Below are 26,650 nucleotides of genomic sequence, written 5' to 3'. Positions count from 1 at the left end.
AAACTCAGATGGAGAAGAAGGGTTATGTTTAGAAAGTATTCTACCTCTGAAAGATTTTGTTTTCTTAATATGTGCAGATTATCCAAAATCCATCACTCCCTCATGCGTCTATGGTTTTTATGGTGATTTCAGTAATCTGCACTTAACACATTCATTAGGTACATCTTTGGGCCTTAAATTAAATAGAATTAAACAATGAACTGCTTCCAAATATATGAAACAACGGTTAATCTGGAGACAGGGATTGTTCTGCTCAATGATTTTTTTTAGCTTGCCCTACTTTTCTCCATCAGGATTTCACAAGCAGCTGCTGGTGCTGACTACAATGGGAATTAATCTTCCATAATATATCCTTTTTTTTTTCCTGGGCTATGCCCCTGAGTTCCCAGAAAAATATTCTGAGTTTTGTAATTTTCTTTCTCAATGACTCAGTCACCCAAATTCCTGGTGCCAAGACCTCCCATCACTTCATTCCTGCAAAGGCAATTAAATGGGTTGCACAAGCTGTGTACAAACATCAAGGCTCCTCTCTGGATTACCCTTGCCTTTGTCCCTGCTGAGTGGAGGGGGCGTGAGGGATTAATGTCTTAGGCCTGTTGAGAAATACCGTCAAATGTCTGATTCACTGTGGACAAAACATCTGGTCCTGGTAAAATGAGGCTGAAAATAAATAACCACTCCTCTTACACTGTGATTCCAGTCCACCACATCTCTAGGATTGGTTTTCCCCAAGCTAACGCCTGTTTCAATTAAGCCTAATCATCCGAGAGGGTGGTATTTTTAAATGGATTGTAAAAGTCACAGATTGTATACATTTGGAGTAAAATACTCAACCACAAGCCCTGCCATCAGCCAGCAGTGGTCAGCCAGCAGTGGTCAGCCAGCAGCCATACGCCCACCCACCCCCAACCCCACCACCGCCATGGGCATCCCACTCAGCCTTGGGATGCAAAGAGAAACATGGAGAAAATTTCTGAGATGATTCTAGTACTAGGGCTGGCTCTTCCTTCTCAGCTGCCTTAGCAATTCTAGCCCTATTTGCAGACTGCTTGTCCCACAAGGGAAACACGCCCTCACACTCAGCCCATGAGCAAAGCTCTTTGGCTTCTCTCTGATTGGATCACTTTAGGTCACGTGCTCGCCTCAGCCATCGCTAAACCCCAGAGGATGCCAGGTCCTGAAGGCTTCCGTATACTTCCTTCCTCGTCCTTGGCACTGGGAGTGGGGTCAGTCACACCCAAACCGCAAGTCTGCAACCCAGCGGAGAAGGAAGGACGGGAAGGATGTTGTGAGGAGAGCAACCCATAATAGTCACTAGAAACTGCATCAGTTTTTCACTTCACTTACCACACACAGACACACAGTGTGTCTAGATAAAAAAGCAGTAAAAGAACTCAGGCTGGGAACGTGTCGACCAAGACTGAAGGAACCAAGGCTGGACAAGACAGAGGAACTTGTCCCAAATTACACAGCACCATTATTTTGACTCAGCTTTTATTCAGATTCTGCTTGTCTCCTTGCCCAAAAAGGTTTCTAACTCATTTAATTTAAATGTGGAAATAGTTTCTCAGTGTTAACACATTTGGATCAATTAACAGGGGAAATGATATTATAGCAAGAACTGCGGGGGAAGAAATCAATTCCTTGGACCCACATAACCAACAGCACGTGGATAATAAAAGTGTGGGTCTGAGGGAAGGGTAGAGTGCAGAGCCTGATACTGGGAGTAATACAATTTTGTATCTAAAATTAAGGAGAACTGCCAACAGTGACAGAATTATCTGGAAAACCCTTCAACAATTTATGTCACTATTCCTGTTCATATTTCTTCTCTGTCTCTGACACAAAGTCCAGTGGGATATGCCAAAAATTACATGATGTTCCCAAACCCATTACTTCTACTTCTGGGCACACAGCTAGGTTACATTTTCCAGGGTCCTTTGCCATAGCGTGTGGTCATATTACAGATCTGGGGGCCAATGGGATATGAGCAGAGAGGCTGTGATCCACTTCCTAGCCTGCCCTCCAGAACCACCCATGTACAGCTGCCCCTGCTCCTTCCCCAAACCCACAGGTAGGCTTCAAGTTGAAGAGGGCAGGGTCACATGCTGGAAGGAACCTAAGCCCTGGGACTACTGATGCAGTAGAGCTGCCTGCAGATGAGAAACAGCCAGCCAGGCTTTACAAGAGGGGAAACTTCTATTGTATGAAACCACTGAGATTTCAGAGGTTTCTGAGGGTAATACAGCCAGCATCTACTTAACTAATACAATAGGCATTGTCTTCGCCAAAGCTCCTTCTTTAAAAGATAAGACAGAAGCATCCATTAGCCCAGAATATGCATCAGAGAGGGTCAGATTTAAAGCAAGCCCACCATGGAGGAGAATGGGTGGAGAAGTGTTGGTTTCAGGGGCAGCTGTCTGCTACTCCCTCTGGGCTGCAGGATTCTAGATGATGGCAAAGCTTACGTCCATAATCAGTGGTTTACCAGAAACAATTTTGAAGGATGCTGATGGTACTACCCAGGATACTCAAAAGGCATAATCAAATTCAAAACTGCTGCCTTCTCCCTACTTGACTCTTAATAAAAACCAACAGTGAAAGTTAATGTTGCCAAGTCTCCATCCGGAAAATCCAGTTTTTGCAATTACCCAGGATAATGAAATTGTCCTGGCTGAAACCAAGACCTTGTCTGTAAGGGCTGCTCCATGTCTACAGCCAAATAAGAGTGACAGAACGGAAAGTATACAAGAAAACCACACAGAGCGAGAGAGCGGCATCGGGCTTCAAGGTCATGCCAAGGCCAAGTCATCAATTCGGCCAAGTTGTCAACTTCTTGGCTTCTGTGACATCTATAAAACGGGGTTACCAGGCCTAACTTGCTGTGAGGACGAGGGCTGTAGGAGATGAAGGTTGAAGTCCTTTCAAACAAAAGGAAGGAAAGAAGAAAGGAAAGGAGTGGGGGAGGGAGGAAGGAGGGGAAGATAGACTGTATTATTTCCAGAAAGACATGAGCACGGAAATTAGCAATGTGTTTCCAGGGTTGGAATTTCTTTAGAAAGATCAAGGCCATACACAGGAACTGTGTGTGACTGTAGGAATAAGGCGGAGGACAGGAAATGCTGCTTGGAAGCAGGTACCGTAGGAACAAGGGCCCCTGGGCTCCCTTGTGCCAGTGCACTCACCATAGTGTGGAATGATGCTCCAGGCCATGGCAGATGCATAGATGCCTCCAGTCATCCAGAAGATGCCCAGCCAACTGAGATGCTCTCCTCGTTTCTCCCGGGACAAGAATTCAGAAAAATAGGCAAAAACAATGGGCAGAGCACCCCCAATACTGCAGAAAGAAAAATGCCAGAAAGAAAGAATCAAGTCAGACACTAAAAATGGTCATAACAGGAATCAAAGTGCCTTGTCTCACACTTAGGCTCTGTGATCAAATATCCCAGTAAATTCGAAAGACCAACCAAGACAATGTCGGTTATTTTGCCCTTATCCACTGACTTTACCACCTAGCCCCTTTTTAAGGTTCAACTTTAACACAGCATCTTGGAAGTCAGACAAAAAACTCAGTCTGAGGTTTTCTGGAGGTACCACTCAGAGGCAGAGTACCAGGATGGGCGGACCATTGGTCCAGGGGCCTCCAGCTGAGCCTCTGTGATTACGTACCCTATGCCCGAGATGAGTCTGCAGAAGAGAAAGGATCCGTATCCCTGTACGAAGGAGGAGAGGGAAGCGAAGGAGGCATTGACGGCCAGGGACATGCTGAGGACTCTCTTCCTCCCCAGTTTATCAGCCAGGCCCCCCAGGACGAAGGCTCCCCCCATCATTCCTAGGTAGACTATCAGCCCTGTGAGGAGGGGACAGAGAGAGGAAAAGGTGGAGAGAGAAGACAGGAAATTAGGAACCACGTGATGGTTTAGAAAATCCGATGCCCATTTTAATGCATCCTAGAAATTCCATGTCACAGACATAAAAGGTGGAATGTGACAGATGTTGGTGCAGATTAGAAGTGCTGAACAAATGTGACTTCTTAGGAATGTTATTCAAAAAAAAAAAAAATAGCTCCCCCCACCCAGGCTTACACATATGTACACATACTAAAATAGATCCACCATAGCTGGGTTTGCTGTGCCCTTTCTTAAACCCTACTCTTTTAGATGAGTAATCCGCAGATGAGAGAAATGCTGTTCGTTTTATATTTAAGCCAAAAAAAAAAAAAGCATTTATGGTATAAAAGTCCTTACCTGTGGGGTTAGGTTTAAAGAGAAATTTTCCAGGGAAAAGTGTGGCAAAGTGGGCATGGGGAACATTGGGAAGGGAAAAAATGGTGTGAGTGAAAACAATTGCCAACAAGATGGCTTATATATTTAAACACCCAAGAAGGGCTTTTTCCAAGCCACAACCAGTGTTCAGATTTCTTAGGGAAATATGGAAGAGGGTAGCAATGAGCTGTCCTTCTTTCAACACATGTAACCCCTATGTGCCTTAGAATAAAATCAGTTAATTTAAGATAGCATATACATATATGGTTGTAGACACATTTATGGCTGGTATTCCAATGAAAGCCAGCATCCTTATAGAGGGGGAACACTTTCAGAAACACATGGATAATTCTTTCCTAGTGTGAAGGAAAAGCCGGGCTGGGCTAACAAGCTAACTCACAAATCTAAGTGAAACAAGTGTCGGATTACTGATCTGAATTCTGCTGGGCTAACTCATAAATCTAAGTTAATAAGTGTCAGTTTGCTGATTCCCTGTTCATGTTTTTTTTTTTTTTTTTGCTAGCCAGCTGGATTTTCAAAGAGACATATCTGGCCTTGAAATGTTGGTTTGCTGCCTCCCTGCCCCCACTTTTGTGATCGTGGTGCTGCTAAAGCTGTTCCATGCCTTTTGGCCAAGTACCCCAAGCTTGTAATTAACCCTATAAAACCTCACGCACACGTCTTGGAGGTGCTCAGAGCTCCGGAGCAGAAGCCCCTCTGAGCCCTCCGGCGTAATACATCTGAGTACTCCAACCCTCTGAGTGGTGCCTGTTTCTTGCTGGCCTGCCATTTCCGTAACACTACTAAATACTGAGTACTTAACTAATTAGCAATGACTGTGCTAAGTGAACACATTATTGACTAAACCACGAAGGAAATTCTGGAGAATATCTTTCACGTGGTGAAAATATTAAATACAAATTAGGTAAGTATCCTTTTGCTCAGCCTTAAGGGTAAATCAAACGAAGAACATAAATTGCCTTTCACAGAAAGGAAGCTTCTCCCCCTCTGCGGATGCTTGGTTCATGCAGATGTGAGCTAGGAAGGGTGCGCGTGAAGTCAAGAGCTTCATTCACTGCTTAATCAACTTGAAGGTAGGTCCCCAAAGGGAGAAATTCAACTACGCTCTGCTGGATCTTCCCCGTGGCAGGTTTCTTTCCCTTGTTATTTTATTCCAGGAGATGAAAAGAAATGATACCTTTGGTGTTGTCAACAGCTTTCCCTCACGTGTGTTGTCATGTTTCAGCTCTGCGTTGCTCAAAGTCATGAAGTGTGTTTATTTCCTTTTTCTTCTTTGTGTATGATGTCACTTCATGAAATATCCTTATGAGGCTACCAGCATTTATTAAGTGCCTGTTACTAAGTAAGTGCTATTTTCGTCACAAGGATACAGAGGGGCACAAACACACGAAAATCCCTTTCTTCGTGGAGCTTACATTCTAGTTGGGGAAAGGAGATAATACGTAAGTGAGTAAAATATACAGTAAGTGGGTTGCTGATAAGTGATACAGAGAAAAATAACACAGAGGCAGGGAAAGAGAGTGTCAGGTGGGAGGTGACAGTTCTAGATAAGATGGTTTGGGGAGCCCTCAGGAGAATGGGACATTAGGACAAAGACCTCCAGAGAGCCCAGCATGGGGCCATCTAGGGGAAACTGCTGGCCCTGTGCTCCTGGACACACATAGAGGGCACACAGAGAAGTGACAGAGTGAGGCTCAGAATCCACTGTTTACCAGTTTCCCAGCCCGTAGCTCAGAAAACACAGTGAGCAATTTCCCACTACATTAGGTCACTGACACTTGTGTTTGAGAAAGTGAGTCAAGGCTTACAAACCCAACTCAGACCTGGGTCATGCTATATTGTAATGACACGTGAGTCAGTGTTCCCTGCTAGACTGTGAGTTTATCTGTCTGATCCAGCCCTGACCGGCTCGGGGCTTTCAGCATCTGGTTCCCAGCAGACCTCATCCTGCCTGGTTCTTAGCCATTGAGTGTTATGTCTAGCAGGACTCCCTTAGTCACACTGATGAGGGTATCTTAAAACCATCTTCTGCTGCCACGACCCATCTCCACCAAGAATGAATTTGGTTACGTGCTGGGTGAGCCCCAGGCTGCAGCTCCCCTGACTCTCACCTGGTGGTGCCATGTACATGACTGGCTTTGTGCCCAGTCCTGAGAGTCTAGTCCCTATGCTAGTTTCCTACCAGCATCTGATGCCCCAACCAATTGGAAAAGTCCCAAACTCTGCCCATGCCCAACCAGGACTGGATTCTACTCTCTCAGACTTAGACAGCTCACCTAACACCATGACCACGGGCAGGAGCCCCACATCTGAGATGCCCTCCCTTCCTCCGCACTCCCAGATGGGCCCCTGGGAGGTCACCACCGCCCATCTCACACTGGAGTTTTCCACAATTCCTTATACTTGGTCATTTAGACTTCCAGATCAGAGCAAGAGAGAACTCTTTTTTTTTTCCAAGTTCAGTCTGTTCCACTTCCAACTTCTGTTAGCCTCCAGTTAGTACCACTCCTTGCCGAGAATTTCCAACACTCCATTCAGCCAACGAATGCCTGGTGCTTCTCTCGTGACACCTGATCAACAAACATTTGGAATAAAGAAACTGATGCTGAAAAGAAGGAAGGGAGGGAGGGATGTCCTGAGCGAACTGCAGATTCATGAGCAAAGTAAAGGCGACAGTGGCTGTAAGCCACCGAGTTACACAGCAGTAAACAATGGGCAGTAAGTGCCAAACAAACTTGGGAGCCTGATGTATCCTGTAACAGCAGCAAAAGAGCCAGCACAGAGTGAGCACTTGCCACTAGGCAGCCCCCACACCAAGCACTTCACAGGCATTGCTCACCCCATGTAATGCTCCCAGCAACCTGTAACGGAGACACTGTTACCGCACCTGCCTTATACAGAAGGAAACTGATCTGCAGAGAGAGAAAGCCGCTCCCCAAGGTCACACAACTGATGGAAATATCAAGGTTTAGAACCAGTAACTCTGACCTCAGAGCCCATGCTTTAATTCCTCGACTTGACTGCTCTTTAGAGATAAGCACTGGTCAGACTTCGTAGCTCTGTGTCAGTTCGTCCTTTCTTCAGTTGCTCACCCCCAGGACTGCTTGCTATGTGGGGCATGGTTTCTTCCGTTCAAGGAGAGAAACGACAAAACCAGTGATTATCTCCTGGTGAGAAAGAGTGCTCCAGTCCAAGTATTTATCGGGTATTATAAAAACACAGAGAAGGAACAGAGCTTGGATACGCCTCACCCAACGTGGGAAGGCTTCCAAGAGAAAGACATCAAGCTGCTGTTGAAGGACAAAGAGAAGTTAGTCAGGTCTTCATCTGGGTGGCGGGGGTGTATCACAGGCAGGTGCAGATAGCACGGACAAAAATGAGGAGGCGAAAAGAACGCCTGATGTGTCGGGCAACGGCCTGCCAAGTAGTTCAGTGTGAGTAGAGCACCATGCACGTGGGGGACCTGGTGAGGGACTGGGGCTGGAGGTCAGGACAGAGACCAGGTTGTAAATGGCTCAGAGCCTGAAAAAGAGAGAGAGCGCGCGTGCACGTGTATGAGTGCAAGCATATGTGGCATCTGCATATGTGTGGGCCTGTGAACTTGGAGGAGGAGGGGAAGATGAGAATTAGAGGAATGGTGAGGAGATGAGCTAAGAACCAGTCCATACACCCCATACCCCAGTCCCACCCCAGAGAAAAACACTAGCATCCTATGAAAGTGCTTTTTTTTCTGACTTCAATGAAGTTATCGTCAGCACTTCCCAAATTTCACTGTGCACACAAATCACGGAGGTATCGTGTTAAAATCAGATTCTGATTCTCCAGTTCGGTAGGTCTGAGGCAAAGCCTGAGGTTCTGCATTTCTAACAAGACTGGAGCTGCTGGTCCGTGGACCACACTCAGTAGTGAGAGGCTGGAGTGCACACCCCCACACCCTCGGGGACACACTGGGAGGGGCAGTGACACGAGTCCTGACCTTGGAACCTGAAGATCTCATCCACGGTCGTGTGATTTGGGAGAAAAGCCTCTCACCCTCTAAGGGCCTGACCACTGCACTGTAAACTATTTCCTGAGCTATCTAATCTCCAAGCTGCCTTCCCGTTCGTTTGTTTTTAAAAAGTGTAAGTCATGGAAGATGAAGTTCTGTCCCAGAAAGAAGATTTTCAGATTAAAAGAACAAACCCAGACACAAATGTTTGATTAAACCATTGGGAGAGCCACATGAGACATGTCTGTGGACCATATGTGACCCTAAGTGGCTTCTGGGCCACCAGTTTGCAATCTTAGCCATGAACATCCTGATGCTTATTAAGCTATTATCGCGCAGCCACCCTTCTGGCCCCTACTTTGTCTACAAATCAGTGTGCTTTGCAGGCTGCTCCCTGCTAGGTCCTGCCAATAGGGGGCACTAAAAGGAGGCTTAAAGGCTGGTGAAGGAAAAAGGACCTGTTCTTTCTGTCCCTGTAAGTTTTACCGGAGCAACACGTCTTCACCCTGGCAGCAGCAATTCCCTTCCACAGCGACAGCTGAATCCAATGAGCAGAACCAGACATCCTCCTGCCTTCCATCCCCTCCCACAGCAGTACCAGCCAACCAGGGTCCCCTCTCTGGAGATCTGAGCTTTCGCTCCAAGGGGCCCCCTTCTCTGAGCCTCTAAGTTATCATAATTCCAACTTTCTTCCCTTAATTCCCACAGCCCTAGGGGTGGCAGCTGCTCCCTACCGTCGCCACCTCAGTATATGTTTTACAAAAAGTTCACTTAGCCAGTTAATAATTTTTCACATTGAATTCTCTCTGTTCCAATAACTGGTATGTTTTCTGTCGCCTACCTACATCCTGACCGATCCAGATGCAGGGGCAGATTGATGAATCTTAGAGATCAGACATTGAGCTCGGTCCCTTAGCTGTGCTAGATGACGAGGCTGAGCCCCAGAGAAGGTCAGTGACTCTCCTGGAAACGCTCTGCTGGCCCAGGAACTGCTGACCCTGCACTCTGGTCTCCTGGCTCCGAGCCCGGTGATTTTCCTACCAAACTTCGCTGTCCAAAGCAAAGAAGGAACTAGAAAGAACAAGAAGAGCTTCTCAAAATGCTGTGGTAGGGATCACAATACACGGCTTCCAAATATGCCACTTTGATAGAAGGGTTATTTTGAGCTGAAGACAGTTGAGAAAGAGCAGATTCCAAAAAAAGAAAAAAAAAAAGCTCTTTGCCTTCCCACTTCCCCCACATTTGCCTAAAAGCAGGCTTACACTCTAAATCACAGAGAGACTCTTATCAACCCAGAGACAACACAAAGAAGCATCTGCATAACAAACCTTACTAAAGGAACTCTGTATTAGTTTGCCCCATCAGTTTACCTTCCCACCGTTTGCCACTCTTGGGAATCTAAAACCCTTGTTGTCTTGTCATTTCTCTACAAATGCACTGTTCCTTGTGAAGATGCTTTCTAAGCCCAAATTCTAACCCTCCCTAGAGTGACCCATGAGTATGCGCACCATGCATGTTAATAAAGTCTCTTTGCTTTTCTCTTGTTAATCTGTCTTTTGTCAGTTTAGTTTGCAGGCCCCCAGGCACTGAACCTAGGAGGGTAGAAGGAAGAAGTTTTTCTCCCCCTGCACTGTCTTGAGAGGCCATGAGAAGGGAGAATAGAAGAAAAATGAGCCTATGTACAGAGAAGAGAATTAGAAATGTCTGTACTATTGAACTCATTTAAAATCTATCTTTCACAGCAGAAATTAAGACAATAAATTTGGAAAATTGGAGTGCAATGGAATTATCAAAAATGACTTCAGCATAAAGCAGATAAGGGACTAGTTAGAAAGTGGGAAAGTTTGTCCTTCAATTGCATTCAACGTGCTCAGAGGCATTTTAAGGCAATGTCCCCGCTAATAACACTGAGCTTTTGGAGGTAATTAAAAGCCATGATTGCTACTTGCAGGGTAGGGGGGGATGGAGGTGAAAGGAGGGGGATGTTTTGGGACGAGAAGGGCTTTCCATCGGTGATAACACCACAAAATGGAATACCCTTCCTTGGAAGAGGGAGGAACCCACTCTAACAGGTGCCTATAAAAGGAAGAGCCCACTCTTGAGGCACAAGGCATGAGACACAAGACTTAAGTCGGTCACGGTCACAGCGCTTGCTCACGGACTAGCAGCAGCATGACCGCAGGCACCCCGCTCAGCTTCTCTGATCCTTGCTCCTCCTTTCTAAGAGACCAGTGCTCACCTTGCAGAGCTGTGAGGGGGTTATGTAGGACAGTGGGTTGAACATGTCTAGCAGAATGCCTGGCCCTAAAGTAAATGCACACGTGCTAAATGCCGCTGTTTCTATGAGCGGTGCGGCTTAGAATCGGCTGGGACCTGAGACTGGAAAGATGAAAATAAGTTGGTGGTATTTTAAAAATCAAACCAACCATATATCAGAACTTGAGGAAAGAGAATCAAGACTAGCGGAAGAAGCTTATTTATAGCAGCGTGCCCTTTAAGTGCACCTCCCTCTCTCCTTACCTGAAAAGGAAGCCAGCTTCCAATATAAAGCTTTCTTTGACTAAAATATTTTCAAGTTTCCTCTAACAAGACGTGTGGGGGAGGTATTTCTTTTTTCGCTAACTCTTCTGTTTCTTAAGTTCTCAGATTAAATGTCATCTCCTGGTGTTCCAACCTAGGACTCAACACACTTTTTCTATAAAGGATCAGAGAATAAATATTTGGCTTGCAAACAATTTACTTTGCCGATGCCTGGTGGTCTGTGACATAGTCTTCTTCCCTTTTTTCTTTATAATCCCTTAAAAATGGAAAAACATGGTGGGGAGGGTATAGCTCATGTGGTAGAGTGCACGCTTAGCATGCACGAGGTCCTGGGTTCAATCCCCAGAACCTCCTCCTAAAATAAATATGTAAATAAACTTAATTTCCTCCCCACCAAAAGAAAATTTTTTTAATTTAAAAATAGATACAGGCCACAGATCCGTGGGCCATAGTTTGCAGACCCCATCTCGCCCCCAGTGTTATTCTGTCATCCCTGTGTTATCCTGGTCTTTCTGCATCATACTTCTTCCTTCATGTCACATATGTCTAATTGCTATTACATATTTATGGGTTCAACGTTTGTCAAACTCCTTTAATGGCAAACTCATGGAGGACAGACCTTTGTCAGTTCTGTCTGAGTGGAGCTCGCCCTGCGTCTCTAGCATCCAGAGCAGAGAAAGATACACAGTAAGCTCTCCAGTAATATTTTTCCAAGAAATAAACAAAATAATATTAAAATAATTCATATCCACTGCCGAAAAAACTGAAGAATACATTACAAATGTATAAAAGGTAAAGCCAAAACGAGCCATCCTACCACCACTCAAAGACAGCTATTATTAGTATGTCTTATTCTTTGTATTTGTATGCATACAACTACGTGGTTGAGACCATTCTGTAACGGAAATTTCATAAGCTGTTTTTTCCACTTGATAAATAACTCAGCGAAGAACATCTCTGTGCATATGTCCTTGTCTGCATTGCTGGTTATTGGCTCAGAATTGATTCCAAGAAATGAAATCATGAGGTCAAAGAGCTTCTTGGGACACAGCGCTGAATTTCTTTCCAGAGAGCTGGTACGGATCATCAACCTCTCAGCCACCTCTAGAGATGCTTTTCACAACAGACAGGATACACCCTCTCAGCGCCAGAGGCAGCAGTTGAAGAGATAAACAATCAGACTGGGCTGGCTTGGCTGGCTTATGTGTGATGTGAAAGAAGGGCTCCTGCATGATAATCTTCTTTAATTTAGCAATTAACCAAGGACAAAGAAGGCACTTTTTAACATTTTTGTTTTGCTTGAATACCTAGAAATTAAGTGCATTAATTATCCTGGGAGGATTCTGAGCTCCCTTCTCCTGCAACCACTCCAATATTTATTTGACTGCATGCATATGCTTTGCAGGAATAAAAATCAGCATCCCTCAGTGGAACTATTTGTATTCCACTTCTTTATTATTTAACCAAATATACCTTTTTGAAGGGTAATGTTCTCTTGGACTAGGGCCTGGGAGTCAGAGATCCAAAAGGTGGTAAATGTGGTAACTGTTGAACGTATATGGGAACCCCCCAGAGAAGCCTCACTTTGGTATTAGGTCATGGGTATGCATCTGCACACCTCTATGAAATCAGACAGCCTTGGGTAAGTTGGCCAAGTGCTTTGTTTATAGGACATACGGATGCTTGAAAACTTCTGTGATGAGTAAGTACTTTCTTTTGGGTCTCAGTGCTTAGCACAGAAAAGGTTTCACTTCAACAGTCTGTCTAGTGGAAACCAACCTGCCAATCACCGTACTGGACTCTTCTAGTACTTTGTGCAATAAACTCAAGTGAACAAATCTTTGGAAGCAGGCTAACTTTCCTGGTCTACTGAAAGTTGGAATTCTCCAAAATGTCACATAAGATGTTTGGAAACAAGTGTGGAGAGGAGAAAGGAAGGGACAAAGGAATCAGCACCTCCTAAGACCCTACCATGTGCTAGGTACTTTGCTAGGTGATGTATGTAAAAATTCCAATTTGTCATTCCAACCATGTGAGGGAAGTATTAATCCTTTAACAGATGAGGTTAAGAGCTTTCCTCTCTGATCAGAATGATTGAAATATCTAAGTAAAATTTTCTAATATCTGATGGGAAGAAATCCAGCTTTACTGTTGGGTGATTCATCAGTGTCCCAAATTATGGAGTGGTCCATGAGAAAAGATGCACCAACACTATTCAAGGACACCGGGGCTGGAGGCATTTGTCACTCTGTCTGAGGACACAGGTCATTCACTCACGCTTGGTTCTTCAGCTCAAGAGAAGACACGACCCTACAGAAGAGCAGAATCATCCTTCCTGGAAGTTCTAGGTTCTGCTTGTAGCCAACAGACCCAGATATAGGGGTCTGCAGGTGGGCTGGGGACTCTGAGGGACAGAGCCCCCCGCTTCAGCAACATAGTGAAAGGATGGGGCTTTAAACCTATAGGTTTAGGAAGGATAGGAAAGCGTTCTTTGTCTAGCCATACTTATGGGAAATTAGAGACCCTGCAAGGAAGTCTAGAGACTTTATCATCCCAGGTAATGCATAACTAAGCTCAAGCCACAAGGTAATATTTTGGGCCAAACAGTAAGTCTGGAAGGATACCCAGACCTCAGATCCCTCGCCATGCCTTTGGTGAGTGGGAGACAGGCCCACAGTCATGGCAGAAGCAATTGTAACAGAAAAAAATTCAGGACACTAGTGAGGTTTCTGTCCAGGGCTTAGCTTAGCCCTGAGGCAACGGGGTATCTGACATGTCCCTTAATATTCTCTCAAGCTGATAACAAGAATCATTAAGAAATATTCCTTGAAGATGCTGTGAGAATCCTGAAATTGCCTATTCACATATGACCACACTAGAGACATCTCAGAAAAGCAGAGATTTCCTTTTGGTACTTCTCAATGCAGGTGAGAGGGGGTATCACCTGGGCTAAAGCCAGCAGAGGTATGACATCTCTGATGACTCCCCCTGGGCACTGTGGGCATCTCAGATATGATCGTCACCCACTGAGACTCAGCAATCCCTCAACCACTCTACTAAAGCCCAAATTGTGGCTGACACTGTGGTCATTTCTAGAAGGTAGAGTAATGTATCTGATGAGATCTAGGACCAGTCCAGGGGAATCATAATAGGGCTGAATTAGTTGCAGATTTTGGCTGAAAGCTAGATGCTGAGATAGGAGTAGCAGATAAAAGATCAAGAGAGGAGTCCATCAATAAGTGAATGGACAAAGAAAATGTATATATATGCAGTGGAATACTACTCAGCCATAAAAAAGAATGAAATTTTGCCATTTGCAGCAACATGAATGGACTTGGAGGGTAATATGCTTGGTGAAATAAGTCAGACAGAGAAAGACAAATACTGTATATCACTTATATGTAGAATCTAAAAAATACAACTAACTAGTGAACGTAGTAAAAAAAAAAAAAGAAGAAGCAGACTCACAGATACAGAGAACAAATTAATGGTTACCATTGGGGAAAGGTTAAAGGGGAAGGACAATAGGACAATAAAGTGGAAGGAGATTAAGAGGTACAAACTATTATATATAAAATAAGCTACAAGGATATATTGTACAACACAGGAAATAGAACCAATATTTTATAATAACTGTAAATGGAGTATAATTCTTAAAAAATGTGAATCACAATATTGTACACTTGTAACATAGAATATTGTACACCAACTATATTTCAATTAAAAAAAATCAAGACAGGAAACCAAATTCTTTACCAAGGAAATTTGCTCAGCCCCATTCTCTACATATAAGTATGTATGGAAAAGGGGCATAGAGATTAAATAAATCTCAGTCTTCTGTTTTCAAAAACCCTCACAATATAGCAGAAATAAAGAGGTGGAAACAAGTTAAGTGGTGGAGCAGGGCAGGGGTCAGAGAAGAGCCACAGCAAGAACTCTGGCACGCTGGTAACTGGAAAGACGGTGGGAGCCAAGCTTGGCAGTCTTAGAACAAGCAGATGGCTGGGGGTAGTGGGGGACGGTTGGATGGGGGTGCACAGGGCTGAGCTTCCCATCAAGGCATCAGAAGGTGATGAGGCTCGTTATTGACAGAGGTCAAACTCACGACCTTCCAGAATTTGGATGTCTTTTTGGTACAGTGACTCTGAACAGGCTGCCTTGTCTTCAAAGAACATTATCCTTCTATGTTACCATAGAATTGATTTACAACCGGACTGGAAAAGATCTATCTTTCTCTCCAGGGACACCTGGATATCTGGCTCTGCCTCATGGCCAAGATAAAGACCATGAGACTGTGATGTGCTGTTTAAAGTCTGAAACTCCCCTGGCCATCCCTAGGGCCAGTTCATTCACTCATGGTTTTCAGAGGCATAACTGTTTAGTCAACCTGGCTCAACCACACAACCAGAAGGACAAGAAAACCCCTCTGGAAACTTCTGCCTTGAGCTCTCTCATAGTGAAGATTTCTTGCACAGGTCATGGTGGTTTTATCTGGAGACAGGTCCAAGGACCCTGAGGACTGTGCCTAGATGTGCTCTTGATTCCCCAGTGCTTGCCTACACGCTCTCTGCTCCACTGTGTCCTTTGCTTTTAAATAAGAGCCTACGTGACTATTCTCAGAGGAGTCTTGTGAATCCTTTCAAATATCCAAAGTGATGAAATCTTTTCACCTCTTAGCCCAGGATTTCAAAAGCAGGTGCCTACAGGGGCAGTAAATGCAAATGAGTCAAGTTGAGAAGGCACACTTAATAGCAAACAGGAGGGACCAGGGATACACACCCATCTAAAGGAAGCAGCCATACTTTACTTCGGCCAGTTGCTGTGTTTTAGAAAATATACCCTATTCCTACAGTTTCAAAAAGAACTAGAAATTTGATTTCTAAATAAAATTCTTTGCTTTTTAAAACACTCTACTAACCGAACAATTATTTTCATTCAATGTAGATCTGTGCAGGTTTTAGTATTACTATGTTAGTAGCCTATAATGAAAAAGAATATGAAAAGGAATTTATATACACACACACACACACACACACACACACACACACACATATATATAAAACACAACATTGTAGACCGACTATACTTCAATAAAATAAACAAAAATATTAGTATGTTAGGAAAGTGAGTATTCACACTTTCGTTGACATAAAATGTATCTCATAGGTCAGATATCTTAATTTTTCTATTCCTAAGACAATTAACCTTAATTTTCTCTTTACCTTTTTATCAGGTAAAGCCTACCCCCTGGATAGTGATGTTCTGTGCTCTTCCCCATCGGGTCTTCACACTGCTTGGTCTTCCATCCAGCACATTCTTTGTTCAGATGTGGCTCCTTCCCATACTCCAGGCCAAAGCTTCCTTGACCACACACCCACAGTGGCCTCTCCCTCCAACAGGTGGAGTCACAAAGACCAGTTTGAAGACCATTAGATCCCAAGGGAGGGGAGCAATACTGATGGCTTGGGGTGGGATGATGGATAGCAATGGAAGTGGTAAGAAGTGGCTGGGTAGATTTTAGAGGTAAAGTCAAGAGAGGATGGTATATAAAGTAGAGATTGGATCAGGTCTCCGAAGAAGTGAGTGGCAAGAGAGAGGAGATTCTAGGCTGAGTAGTGACATGTTCCCATGTTTATGGGTCAGGAAGATGAAGAGAAACCAGCAGTGGAGAATAAGAAGGAATGGCCAGTGGAACAGCAGGAAAACTGGAGGCAGGGATAGCCTAGAAGTCCACTAAGGGAAACGTATCAAGGAGAAGGGAGGGGTCAGCTCTTACAGTTGCTGCTGACAGGTCAAGAAAGCTGAGGACTGAGAACGGACCACAGGATTGATCAAGCAGGGGTCACTAGTGATCTAGACAAGCACAGTTTTCTAAAGTGTTGGGGACTAAATCCTGCTCACAGTGGATGTAAATGAGGATGGGAAGGGAGGACTCAGATTCTGTGAGTTTTACTGAAAACAGAACAGAGAAATAGAGAAGACGTGCATGGGGTCAAGATTGGGGAAACTCCAATCATGTATCATGTTTGTGTGCTGATGGGAATGATTCCATACAGACTTTTAAAACTAGATGAGGAGGAGGAAAATAGGAATTACAAAAGTGATGCTCTGGGGAGGTAGGTAAGAGGGGATGGGAATCTAGTGTAAGAGAGGACAGATGAGCCTCTCAGCTCCTCCATGGCAACAGGAATAAGGTGAAAGCACAGAGGCAGTTAGGAAGGTAAGTGTGGTGGCAGGAGCTGTGAGAGTTCTTTTCTGGTTGCTTCTGTTTTCTCAGTGGAAGAGGAACTGACTTCATTATGCTGAGGGTAACGATGGGGAGGAGGGCCTGGGAATTGAAGAATAGAAGATAAGGCACGAAACAGCCATCAAGGAGACTGGGAAAGTGAATGGTTCAGGGAAACGAAGGATGATGTCTGGCAGCATAAGGGTCCCCTTAAGGGTCTTGACAATGAATTTAAAGTGAGGCCAGTGAACCACGTTGTGCATATCTCACCAGCCATGTTCAGCTACAGGGTACAGGGACAGACTGATGAAGAGTTGGTGTAAACAGAACTGGGGAACACAACAAAGTGAGGGAGGCATGAGGAAATTGGTGGCATACGCAGGGAATGGCTCTGGTTCTGGTCCACAGAGCTTAAGTTCAGTGAAGAATGGGGTGAGGACAAGAGGGTGGTAAGAGACAGCCCAAAAGGCTGTAGGTGTACATGACGTTGAACAACTGTAGAAGCTAGAGGACTAGACAGAGTAAGCCAGAAAGACAGGAGCACTTGACATTGGGATTGTGGAGGGGTTGGAGTTATTGACAGTGATAAGAGCTGGAGTAAGACCAGGACAGTAAGAGACTTAGAAGGGGGACATAATTGCCGAGGACTTTCACTAGGGTACTGCAAAGTGCTTACTGACAATCATCAAGAATTGTAATGGAAATAGTGTTGGATGGTGACAGTAAACCTAGAACTAAAGTCCTCAAGGAACCAGGGGGTCAGTAGATGACTGCAACAAGGTGGGTGACACACTCTGATGACAGGAGATTCAAGCAAGGGATGTTTTAGAGAGGAGGGAGGGCGAATGGTCTTGGTGTGTTACTGAGGAGCTGAGAGGAGCTATGGTACAGGATGTGGAGTATGAGAAAGAAAAGAGCCACCCACTAAGAATGCAGGGCTAAGGAATGTCCTCAGGGAAGCGAGAAAGGTAAATGACAGTAAGAGAAGACCTTGAGGAGTGAGGATTAGATAAGAAAAAAACAAAGGATGCACAGAGCTGTACGGGGAAGAAAGTCTGGGTGGATAAGGAACTTCTTGGGAGACACGGACGTCTCATGGTGACAACACACACAGTGATAAAGGTCGTGACAACAGTCCTGAAGGTCTCGAAAACCAGTCTGGGGCGGGGGGGGGGGGAGAAGTATTGAAGGACCTACCCAGAGCACACTGAATTCTGGAGCTCCCTTTGTTCCTGCCAACAGGAAGGATGGAGGTTGGGAAGAGGGGTGGAGAACCACCTTACTTATTGTCTGTTTCCCTCTAAAATGAAAGAGGGACTTGTATGTCATTCATCAATGAGTCACTCAATAAATAATTGATTCCTTAAAGAGTTATTCAGTAAAATGAAGAAAGAAAATACAAAGCAAGGTCATATTTATTGGGTCCTTATTGGGCACTGTGATGAGCCCTTGATGTGCGCTCTCTTATTTAAGCCTCACAATAGTTCTGAGAGGTAGTCACTAATAATATCTTAATTTTATAGATAAAGAACCAGGGTTCAGGGAGGTGAACTGACTTATCTAAGGTGAGATAGTGAGTGACACAGCCAGACTATAAAGTCAGACAGTCCGCCTGCAAAGCACTTACACATATGATAGACACTGTTGGTCACACTCCCAACAAAACTTTTTCCCTCTTCTTCCTTGTTAAGGGAAGTGTAGTTTTTGTTAGGTATTTGTTAGCTGTGCTCAGAGAAATTGCCACACACACACACACACACCCCCAACCCGAGGATGAATCATAGTTAATTTAAGATGGTCATGTGAATACAATTCAGGGAGAGCAAAAAAAGATACATAGGGATGTTTGTCAGAGGCTCCTGGCCAATATTTTTGTGCCCAGTGAAAAAGAGAACATTGAAGAAGAGGCACTTTCTTGCCACCATCTCTCTTACTTCCTGCTTGGAAAGCTATCATGGGAGGATGTAGCATTTAGAGCTCTGGTGGTCGTCTTGTGACCATGAGGGAAAGGCAAGGAGAATCACAAATGCCAGACCTCAAGCCCTGACATCACAGTAAACCACTGACCCAGCCCTGGAACCACCAACTGTAAGAAATCTTGATAAGTAAAGAATAAGCATCTTCATGATTTAGAGTCACTGTTACCAGCAGTTGCATGCATCCTAGACACATAGTGCCTCCCTGAAAAAGGAATCATACAGAGGAATGATCACCTGATTGATTCATACAATCATTCATTTAGAGCAAAAAGTGAGATAACTCGATGTAGAGGATAGAGCTCTGTGCCAGTAGTCAGGGTCGCTGGTCCCACTTTCGGAGCACATGACCTTGACCAACTTACTTCCTCATCAGAGCTCAGTTTCCTCCAACTGGAAACAAAAGGTGTGCCAGGAGTTCTCCTTTACCCCTTCCCCATCTGATATTAGATGATTCTATAATGTGGTAAGTAATGGCTTATGCCTTATAATCTGTTGTCACATGTCCTTCAAAGGATAAGACTTCCCTGCCTAGGACCCAAGGAGAGGTGAAGCAGAGAGGCCAAGGAAAGGACTGCGACTTCTCTGGGCTATTCCTGCACATCCCCAGTGAAGACCGATGCACGCCTCTGAGTCAGCAAAATCTCCATTGTTGAAAGAGAAGGTGCTCACTCTGCACATTTGAGCCGCCTGGGCCAGTCCCCACAGAGAGAAGAGTGTTCACATTCAGTCTGTTCAGCGGACCCCATGGGGCATGTCAAAGGCTATTACATTTCCAGGACCATCTATCTGACTCTCCCTTCCCTCCTCCCTGCCCTGCTAATATCTGAAACTTTCAAGCTTACTTCTCTGGAAACTAAATCAATCCTTTGCACAGTGAAAACCAACTCATCCAGGCTTGCACTGCGTAAGAGTTATAAATAGAGAGACATTTTACACCCACTGGCCTACAAAGACCCATTACAGCTGCACAGTCATGAACTCCACTTTGGGCGTGAGTGTTCCATCATCTGATGTGGTTCCTGGCGGGATGGGAGGGCGGGGGAGGCAGTCCTTTGTGCCTCTGCTGCTCTGGTCCGTACAGGGTGATGGCGCATCCCTTGGGACCCTTTTCACGGGAGGATGGTGGTACTGCTCTTCAGTTCCCTGACAGCCTATTCTGGGCTGAGAGTCTATGCCTCGGGGATCACTGCAGGAATTTCATTGCCTGGGGTAAAATCAGCACCTGGCCTCTCTGGTCCAGCAGGCTGGGATGTGGGCTACATCACCCTCTCACCTACAGGGATAAACTCCAGCCCTCTGATGGAGGCCTCGTGCCTACTTGGCAACTGCCTCTTATTGGAGTGACGCATTTTGCATAAAAGCTGGCTCAAGGTTACATATGTACTGGGCACCTGGAAACATCTTCTACAGGTGGCACAGCCAGGTAAAGGAGAAGCAATAGATTTTGAAGTCAGATACAGCTGGTTTCAACTAACTAGTTATGACGAGTTACTTTAAACTCTTAGGGACTATTTGTAAAGTGGTGAAAATAATGCTTCCCTTGCAGGTCATTATAAGGATCAGAAACGTCATGTATAAAATGGATGCAAGGTAAGAGTTTATCAAATCGAAACTCTTGGTGGTGGTAGTATAATCAGTATAAGTTGCTTTTAGTTTAGAAGAAAGGTAACAGAGGTTGTACCAGCACTGGGAAGTCACTGAGCCTTTAGCATCCGTTCCCTTTGCTTTCTGTGAAGAAATCTGTACATGAGAAAATAAACCTTCCAACCCCATTACTGTGAAGTAACCCACAGTGGACATGAGTGGCAATGAGTGACAGCAAAGGACAAGAAAACTACCTTAGGGACTGCAGGCATCTCTTACAGTCTCCAAGCAGCTCTGCCCTCATCTTGCAAACTGGGCATTATCACTCTGACCACTCACAGGGTCAGTAAAAGGTCACTGATCATCCCTAAAACCCTGCGCCAACACAAACAAGGTTTTTGGGTCCGACTCCACTTTTTCACGCTGGTCAAGTTGCGTGCAAATATCCCAACCATCGTCCTCCCCTTTCCCTTCTCATCCTCCTCCTCCTCCTCCTCCTCCTTCTCCTCCTCCTTCTTCTCCTCCTCCTCCTTCTCCTCCTCCTCCTTCTTCTTCTCCTTCTCTCTCCAGTCAATGCTATTCCCTCCATGTAAAACCAAAACCTACACACATACAAGCACCACATATCTTTGACTCAACCTTGATAAAGCCAAAGCAGAAATCCAGGACCCGTAAATTTGAACAAGCAGTTAATAATTAGAAGTTGCTGACACAAGGGCTTTCAGACTGAGGTGGGCTCTATCCTTTGAGGTAGGACTCAGTTGAAAGACACACAAAAGAAACACAAAATAGCTGGAGACAGGTGGGAAAAGTGCCTCACTCAAAGCTAAATCCATACTCAGTCTGGATCCCACATCATAAAAGTAAGGGTTTTGTCTTAAGAAGATCTCTTTGCAAAATTTTTCTTAACCCCCACGGTTAATTGTGAAATAACTCTTAATCTTATGAGTACAATGCTGGTAGTTGATTAGCTGGTTGGTGGGTTCATTGGTTGTACAGGAAATTGTTTTTATTCATTGTATGTTTGCTACAGAAAATTGAATTTACTCATCAGCTTTGTAATAGCCAACCCTGTGACTATGAATTCACTGTTCTTATTATAATAAAAATACAATCAGCTGTATAAAAATGTAAATCTCTTGAAGTTAAGAGTGGTTGTCTTCTTTGCGTAAGTCAGTCTGTTTTCTTCCTTGCACAAATTAAATAAGAAAAAATGGTGCTTACAGCAGAGATACTTTAAAGCTTTATATAAAAATCTCGATTTGTCAAAACACTCAAACAATTTCTACTATTTCCTCTATATCCAAGAATTGCAGGTTTCTCCCTTGGACTATTCCAATGAACTTCAGCCAGGTCTCCCACCTCTGATCTCTGTCTCTGAAAATCCATTTTTAATCAATGTGGAGATTTCGCTAGTTGCCAAATACGTCTACTCCAACTAGGCATTGCAGAACTGGGGAAATAACCACAGGATGGGTTTGGGGACCTACTGGGCCCACTGTGAGATGGACCTGAGCCAAAACTCCATTGATCACCTGACCTCCATTAGCCCCTAATCTGACGGACAGACTGCAGTGGTGTTTTGAGTCTTCTGGAATTAGTGTCAATTCAGATCCAGTGTCCAGTAATCCTCATAAGGTCTGCTTATTTCCTTTTCCCCAATGCACAGTCACTCTGGCAAAAAGCTGCAGGTCTCTTGGGGGAAGACTGGGAGAAAGAGAAACTGTGCACTGGGATCCTTCCCCAAGGGGACTCAGCCTCCCCTTCATTTATAGATGTTGGCTCTATAAACTGGCTCAAAGCTGGGAATGGATTGAGGGGACATGCCCTTATTTTTATGAGACAAATTCAACTTTCGTTCACTTGATCTGGAATTTTTCTGCTTATGCAGATCAAATAAGAATTTAGTAAGCTTCCTATCCATCTCACTTCTGGGAATACCCAAGTTTCCAAGATTCAGGCTATTCTGATCAACGCCTTGGCTCTGCTGTCCGTTAAACACATCCACCTTGACTTTGGTGGTTAAGTGCTGCCACTTGACCCCTGCCACCCCAGGACCCAAGTATTCCCACTGCACTTAGGTTCCTCAGTTCAGGGACTGAAGCCCCCACTGTGAGGTCTGCCCCACATAGAAGAGTGCTCACAGAGCCCTTCAAGGATGCCAGGGGTCCCTTTGCAAATTTTTTTCTCACAGTCATGGTGAAAAGTGTGTCCTCCCAAGGTAGGTGAGTAGGCTTTAAATGACAAATCCACTCTTAACATTCCAATCTCCCTAAGCCTTTGACTCTCTTCCACTACAATAAGTCGAGGCAGATCTGGCATTCAAGATCATTGACTCTGGGCCAACTTTTGGCCCATGTTTTAGCCAATCAACCAACCAAACTTCTAGAGCCTTTTCTAACTCCCCAATCTCCAATGTTAAATGCAGAATCTCTGTTTAGTGGGTCCATATCAATCAATGGGGCTCAATCCTACTTTATGTTCCTTCCACCATTATCCCACACCCTGAATCCATCCCCACGCCTACTCCCTGAATTTCTGCCTGTGTAAATTAGAAAAATCAAGAAGTTCTTTTGCAGTGTAGCATACCTCCTTATGGGTCACTCTGAACCTCACTTTTAGGGACCTGCTGGGACTTGAGTCTAGTTACAAGTCCAGAAGGAAAAAGGGGTGGGGTGGGGGTCCTGAGGAGAAAACACAGTGTCTCCCAAGGCAACTGCCTCGTGGGAGGCCATTGCAGCTTCCTCATCAATGCAAGGTTAATCCCCTCAATACAGGGGTGGAGAGGATGCTTCTACTGGCCAAGAAGACTCAACAGAATTTCGGAGATCAGTGTCCTCAGCTTCATCAGGGCCTTCCCACACATCCCCATGCCGGCTTCCAGGATCCCATTTCTTCCCCATCAATGCTCTCACTTTAATAGTAGACACCCTGCGAGGCTAGGAATTCAATTTGCATTGCAATTCAGCCTCAGAGGATGAGATTCTGGGTTTGGCTATCAACAATCTCAGGAGATAAAGGTCTCTTTCAGGGCAGACATAGAAGCTTTCGGGTCATTTATGCAGTGCTTGCGCTGGGAATTTGAGTCCCTGAGCTCATTCGCTTCTTTCCCCACTTTGTCAGTGACCATCAGGAGCAACCAGCCAAGCTCATACTCTTTAATTTGACAAAAGTTAGTTTGACAGCAGTGGTCACCTAGAGCTTTACCTCTTATAAGTGTTTGATTGGGAGTACCACATGATGTCATTTTGTATATCTCTAGTGCCACAAGATGCCGTGAACGATCAGTGCTCTCTTTACGACTGGAAATAGAGTCAATAAACAGTGTCTTTAAATCTAACCAGGTTACAGGGCTGACTGCAGAAACTCCAGAACCAATTCAGAAAATTCATCCTTAAGATTCTGTTCCTCTAAAACCACTCCCCACACCAAAATCACTGGAGTAGCGTGATCATCCTAAATCACAGGTACCTCCTTACCACTCCCTTTCTCAAAGGCATTTACTAGCTCCCCATTAAACATCTCTCCATTGCCTGTGGACTCAAGTCCACACTCCTAAACATGGCCATGAGTGTAGACACTGTTAAGGGAACCCCTGGCTTTCATTCTATTCTAAAGAAACTTATGATCTAAAAAATATAAATAAGGACAACAGATACAAATCAAACACAAAAAGATTCCATGAAAAGTCCTAGGGGTAGATTTCACCATCATGAGTACTTGCTTCCAGGATGGTAAGTAAGTATTTATTGAGCACATATTTTGTGCCAGGCTCTAGGGTACAGAGTGGCCCCTCCTTTCAGGAACTGACGCTCTGAATTCAGGGCTAAAGAAAAAGTGGCTCATAATCAAATGATCTGCCCTGATGCTCTCACCTCGAATCTGCATATGAAACAATTAAAGGTTAATCGTTCATGAAAGCAGAGTAATACATCCATCCCTGAGCTGCTATGGAAACTCAATGTGCAATTTATTCTAATGAATCCACCCCATCTGGCTTTGCTCCACTGTCCTCCCTTAGCTCACACAGACACCAAGGCCCAGGGGTTCCCTGTTAGGCTCTAAGTCACTGTCTGAAGTGTGGGACTCCCTAAGCCTTCCCACTGGGGATGGCACACAAACTAACAGCCAATAAAATAAAATAACTAGACCCTTCCAGGAAATCAAAATTCTGAAGGCAAAAGTGGAACTCTTGCCTAAAAATGAGGTTCTCTTTCTTTGGATCAGTATGTGCTAGAAATTGCCTGCTGTTCCAGCTTAAGGGATATCTTGACAATTATGGGAAAACTTTGTTGTCAACTGACCAAGTGCAGGCAGAGGAGGATGCTGCAGGTTTGTTCAAAGTGTCATCAATAGCTGGCGCTACCCCGGTTAGAAGGAAGCAAGGCTTTGAGATGCCAACAATTCGAGGTCATTTGAAATGACAAGTCAAGTTAAATGCACTAAACTCATTTAGTCCTCACAAAAGCCCTGGGAAGTAGATACCATTAGCACATCTATTTTGCAGAGAAGGAAACCACGGCACAGAGACACTAAGTAATTCCCCAAGTCCCCCTCCTAAGAACTGGCAGAGCAAGGATTCAAACCCAGGCCACCCGGCTCCAGCGTCCCTGCTGCTGCGTTATCTCCCTGAAGCTATAATTCACTGCAGGATGCTGAAGGGAGACTGTCATAACACAGAATAACAAGAGCTAACAGTTGCTCAGCAGGCGTGGAACACTGATTGCTTTATCAGCTTTATCTTACTTAATCCTCACAACAAATGATCATTACCCTATTCCATAGATGGGAAACCCGATCTTTAAAGAAGTGATGGCTTGCCCAAGGTCACTGGCAGGTATAGCCAACTGCCAAACCCTAGTGGCCAGACACCAGTGTTCACACCGTTATTCCCCACACCATGCTATCTCTCTGTTAGAGGCAAATCACGGTGCTCAAGCAACCTATGGGGTGCTTGATGACATGGAGAGAATGCCCACCCCAGGTCATGACCTCCGTCCTGAAGACCATGCATGAAGGGAGGGCAGTATGGTGCAGCAGGACAAGCACAGACCTTGAAATTAAAATCCCAGCCCCAGCAATGACCACCTGACATTAAATGCAGTTCTCTGAGCCTGTTTCCTGATGTGTACAGATGGGATAAAAGTCCTCTAAGCACCACAGTGACTACGCAGCTGACACGAGATATCAAGAGGAAAAGCTGGCCTCGCGAGACCCTCCAGTCATCTGCCTCCTTGGATCCACTCAGACACATTGCCTGACCATCAAGGGGGCCCACAAGTGTATAGGGAGTCCATCTCTGCTCAGGGGTCTGCCTGCCCCTCTTGGGACTGAGTCATAGCATCTTCACGGTAAACACTGAAAGCAAAATTGCACACACATGGGCTCTCCAGATTGGGACCAGGTTCCCTCCACTCCCAGCGTTTGCCCTGGGAGCCAGCGGGAGCTATAACCATGCTGCAGCTCTGTTAATGGGGTTGCTGGGCACCAGGGTGGCTGAGAGACCAAGAGGGCATGAAATCACTGCTAACAGTACCAATTTGGACCAACATGGACCCAGGGTTTCAGTTGAGAATAGCAGAACACAAAATAGTACCTTGGAAATGTTTAGATGAACTGGGGATGGTTTGGTTTGGTCAGGAGGTTGGGGTTTGTTTTATTTTGTTTTTTACCCTTTAAAAAAAATCTATTGAAACTTAAACACAAACTTCTGTTGATAAAAAAAATAATAAAAATAATTTAAAAAAATAAAATTTTGTTAGTGTTTAAAAACTCTGGGTGATATCTTGCTTCTCAAATCATTTCTTTTGTTTGTACATATTTGGTCTCTTTTGATTCCCTGACGGCCACATCTGACAGAGTTCTCATCATTTTAAATGTCCCTTTAATTAAGTGGGAATGGATAACATCATTTTTAAACCACCCCCCAGGGACAATTCTTTATGCAGATGCTGTCTTTGTTTTATATCCCAATCTTATTTACTGTGGCTCTAAATCGGGGGCAAAAAAACTATAGCCCATACGCCAAATTCAGCCTGCTGACTTT

At 44.7% G+C, this 26,650-nt stretch overlaps 1 protein-coding gene and 1 long non-coding RNA gene across 5 annotated transcripts in view; one reads left to right on the top strand and one right to left on the bottom strand.

The window, feature by feature from the left end:
* SV2B (synaptic vesicle glycoprotein 2B) overlaps window positions 1-26,650 on the bottom strand; it is a 156,674-nt gene that overhangs the window by 30,985 nt on the left and 99,039 nt on the right. For all 4 annotated transcript variants that reach the window (XM_032468927.1, XM_032468925.1, XM_032468926.1 and 1 more), the window contains 2 exons: window positions 3,670-3,850; window positions 3,186-3,337 (listed from right to left, as the gene is read on the bottom strand). In XM_032468927.1, coding sequence (XP_032324818.1) covers window positions 3,186-3,337; window positions 3,670-3,850 — 333 coding nt within the window. The remainder of the gene's footprint in view (window positions 1-3,185; window positions 3,338-3,669; window positions 3,851-26,650) is intronic.
* On the top strand, window positions 4,909-25,107 carry LOC116660187. The gene is made up of 3 exons (XR_004315558.1): window positions 4,909-5,079; window positions 17,487-17,490; window positions 25,096-25,107. It is a non-coding gene; the product is annotated as an uncharacterized LOC116660187 (long non-coding RNA).

The sequence above is a fragment of the Camelus ferus genome, chromosome 27, assembly GCF_009834535.1.
Source record: "Camelus ferus isolate YT-003-E chromosome 27, BCGSAC_Cfer_1.0, whole genome shotgun sequence".
In the NCBI taxonomy this organism is placed as follows: Eukaryota; Metazoa; Chordata; class Mammalia; order Artiodactyla; family Camelidae; genus Camelus; species Camelus ferus.
The sequence above is the reverse complement of the archived record's forward strand: the minus strand, read 5'-3'. Positions and strand labels throughout refer to the sequence as shown.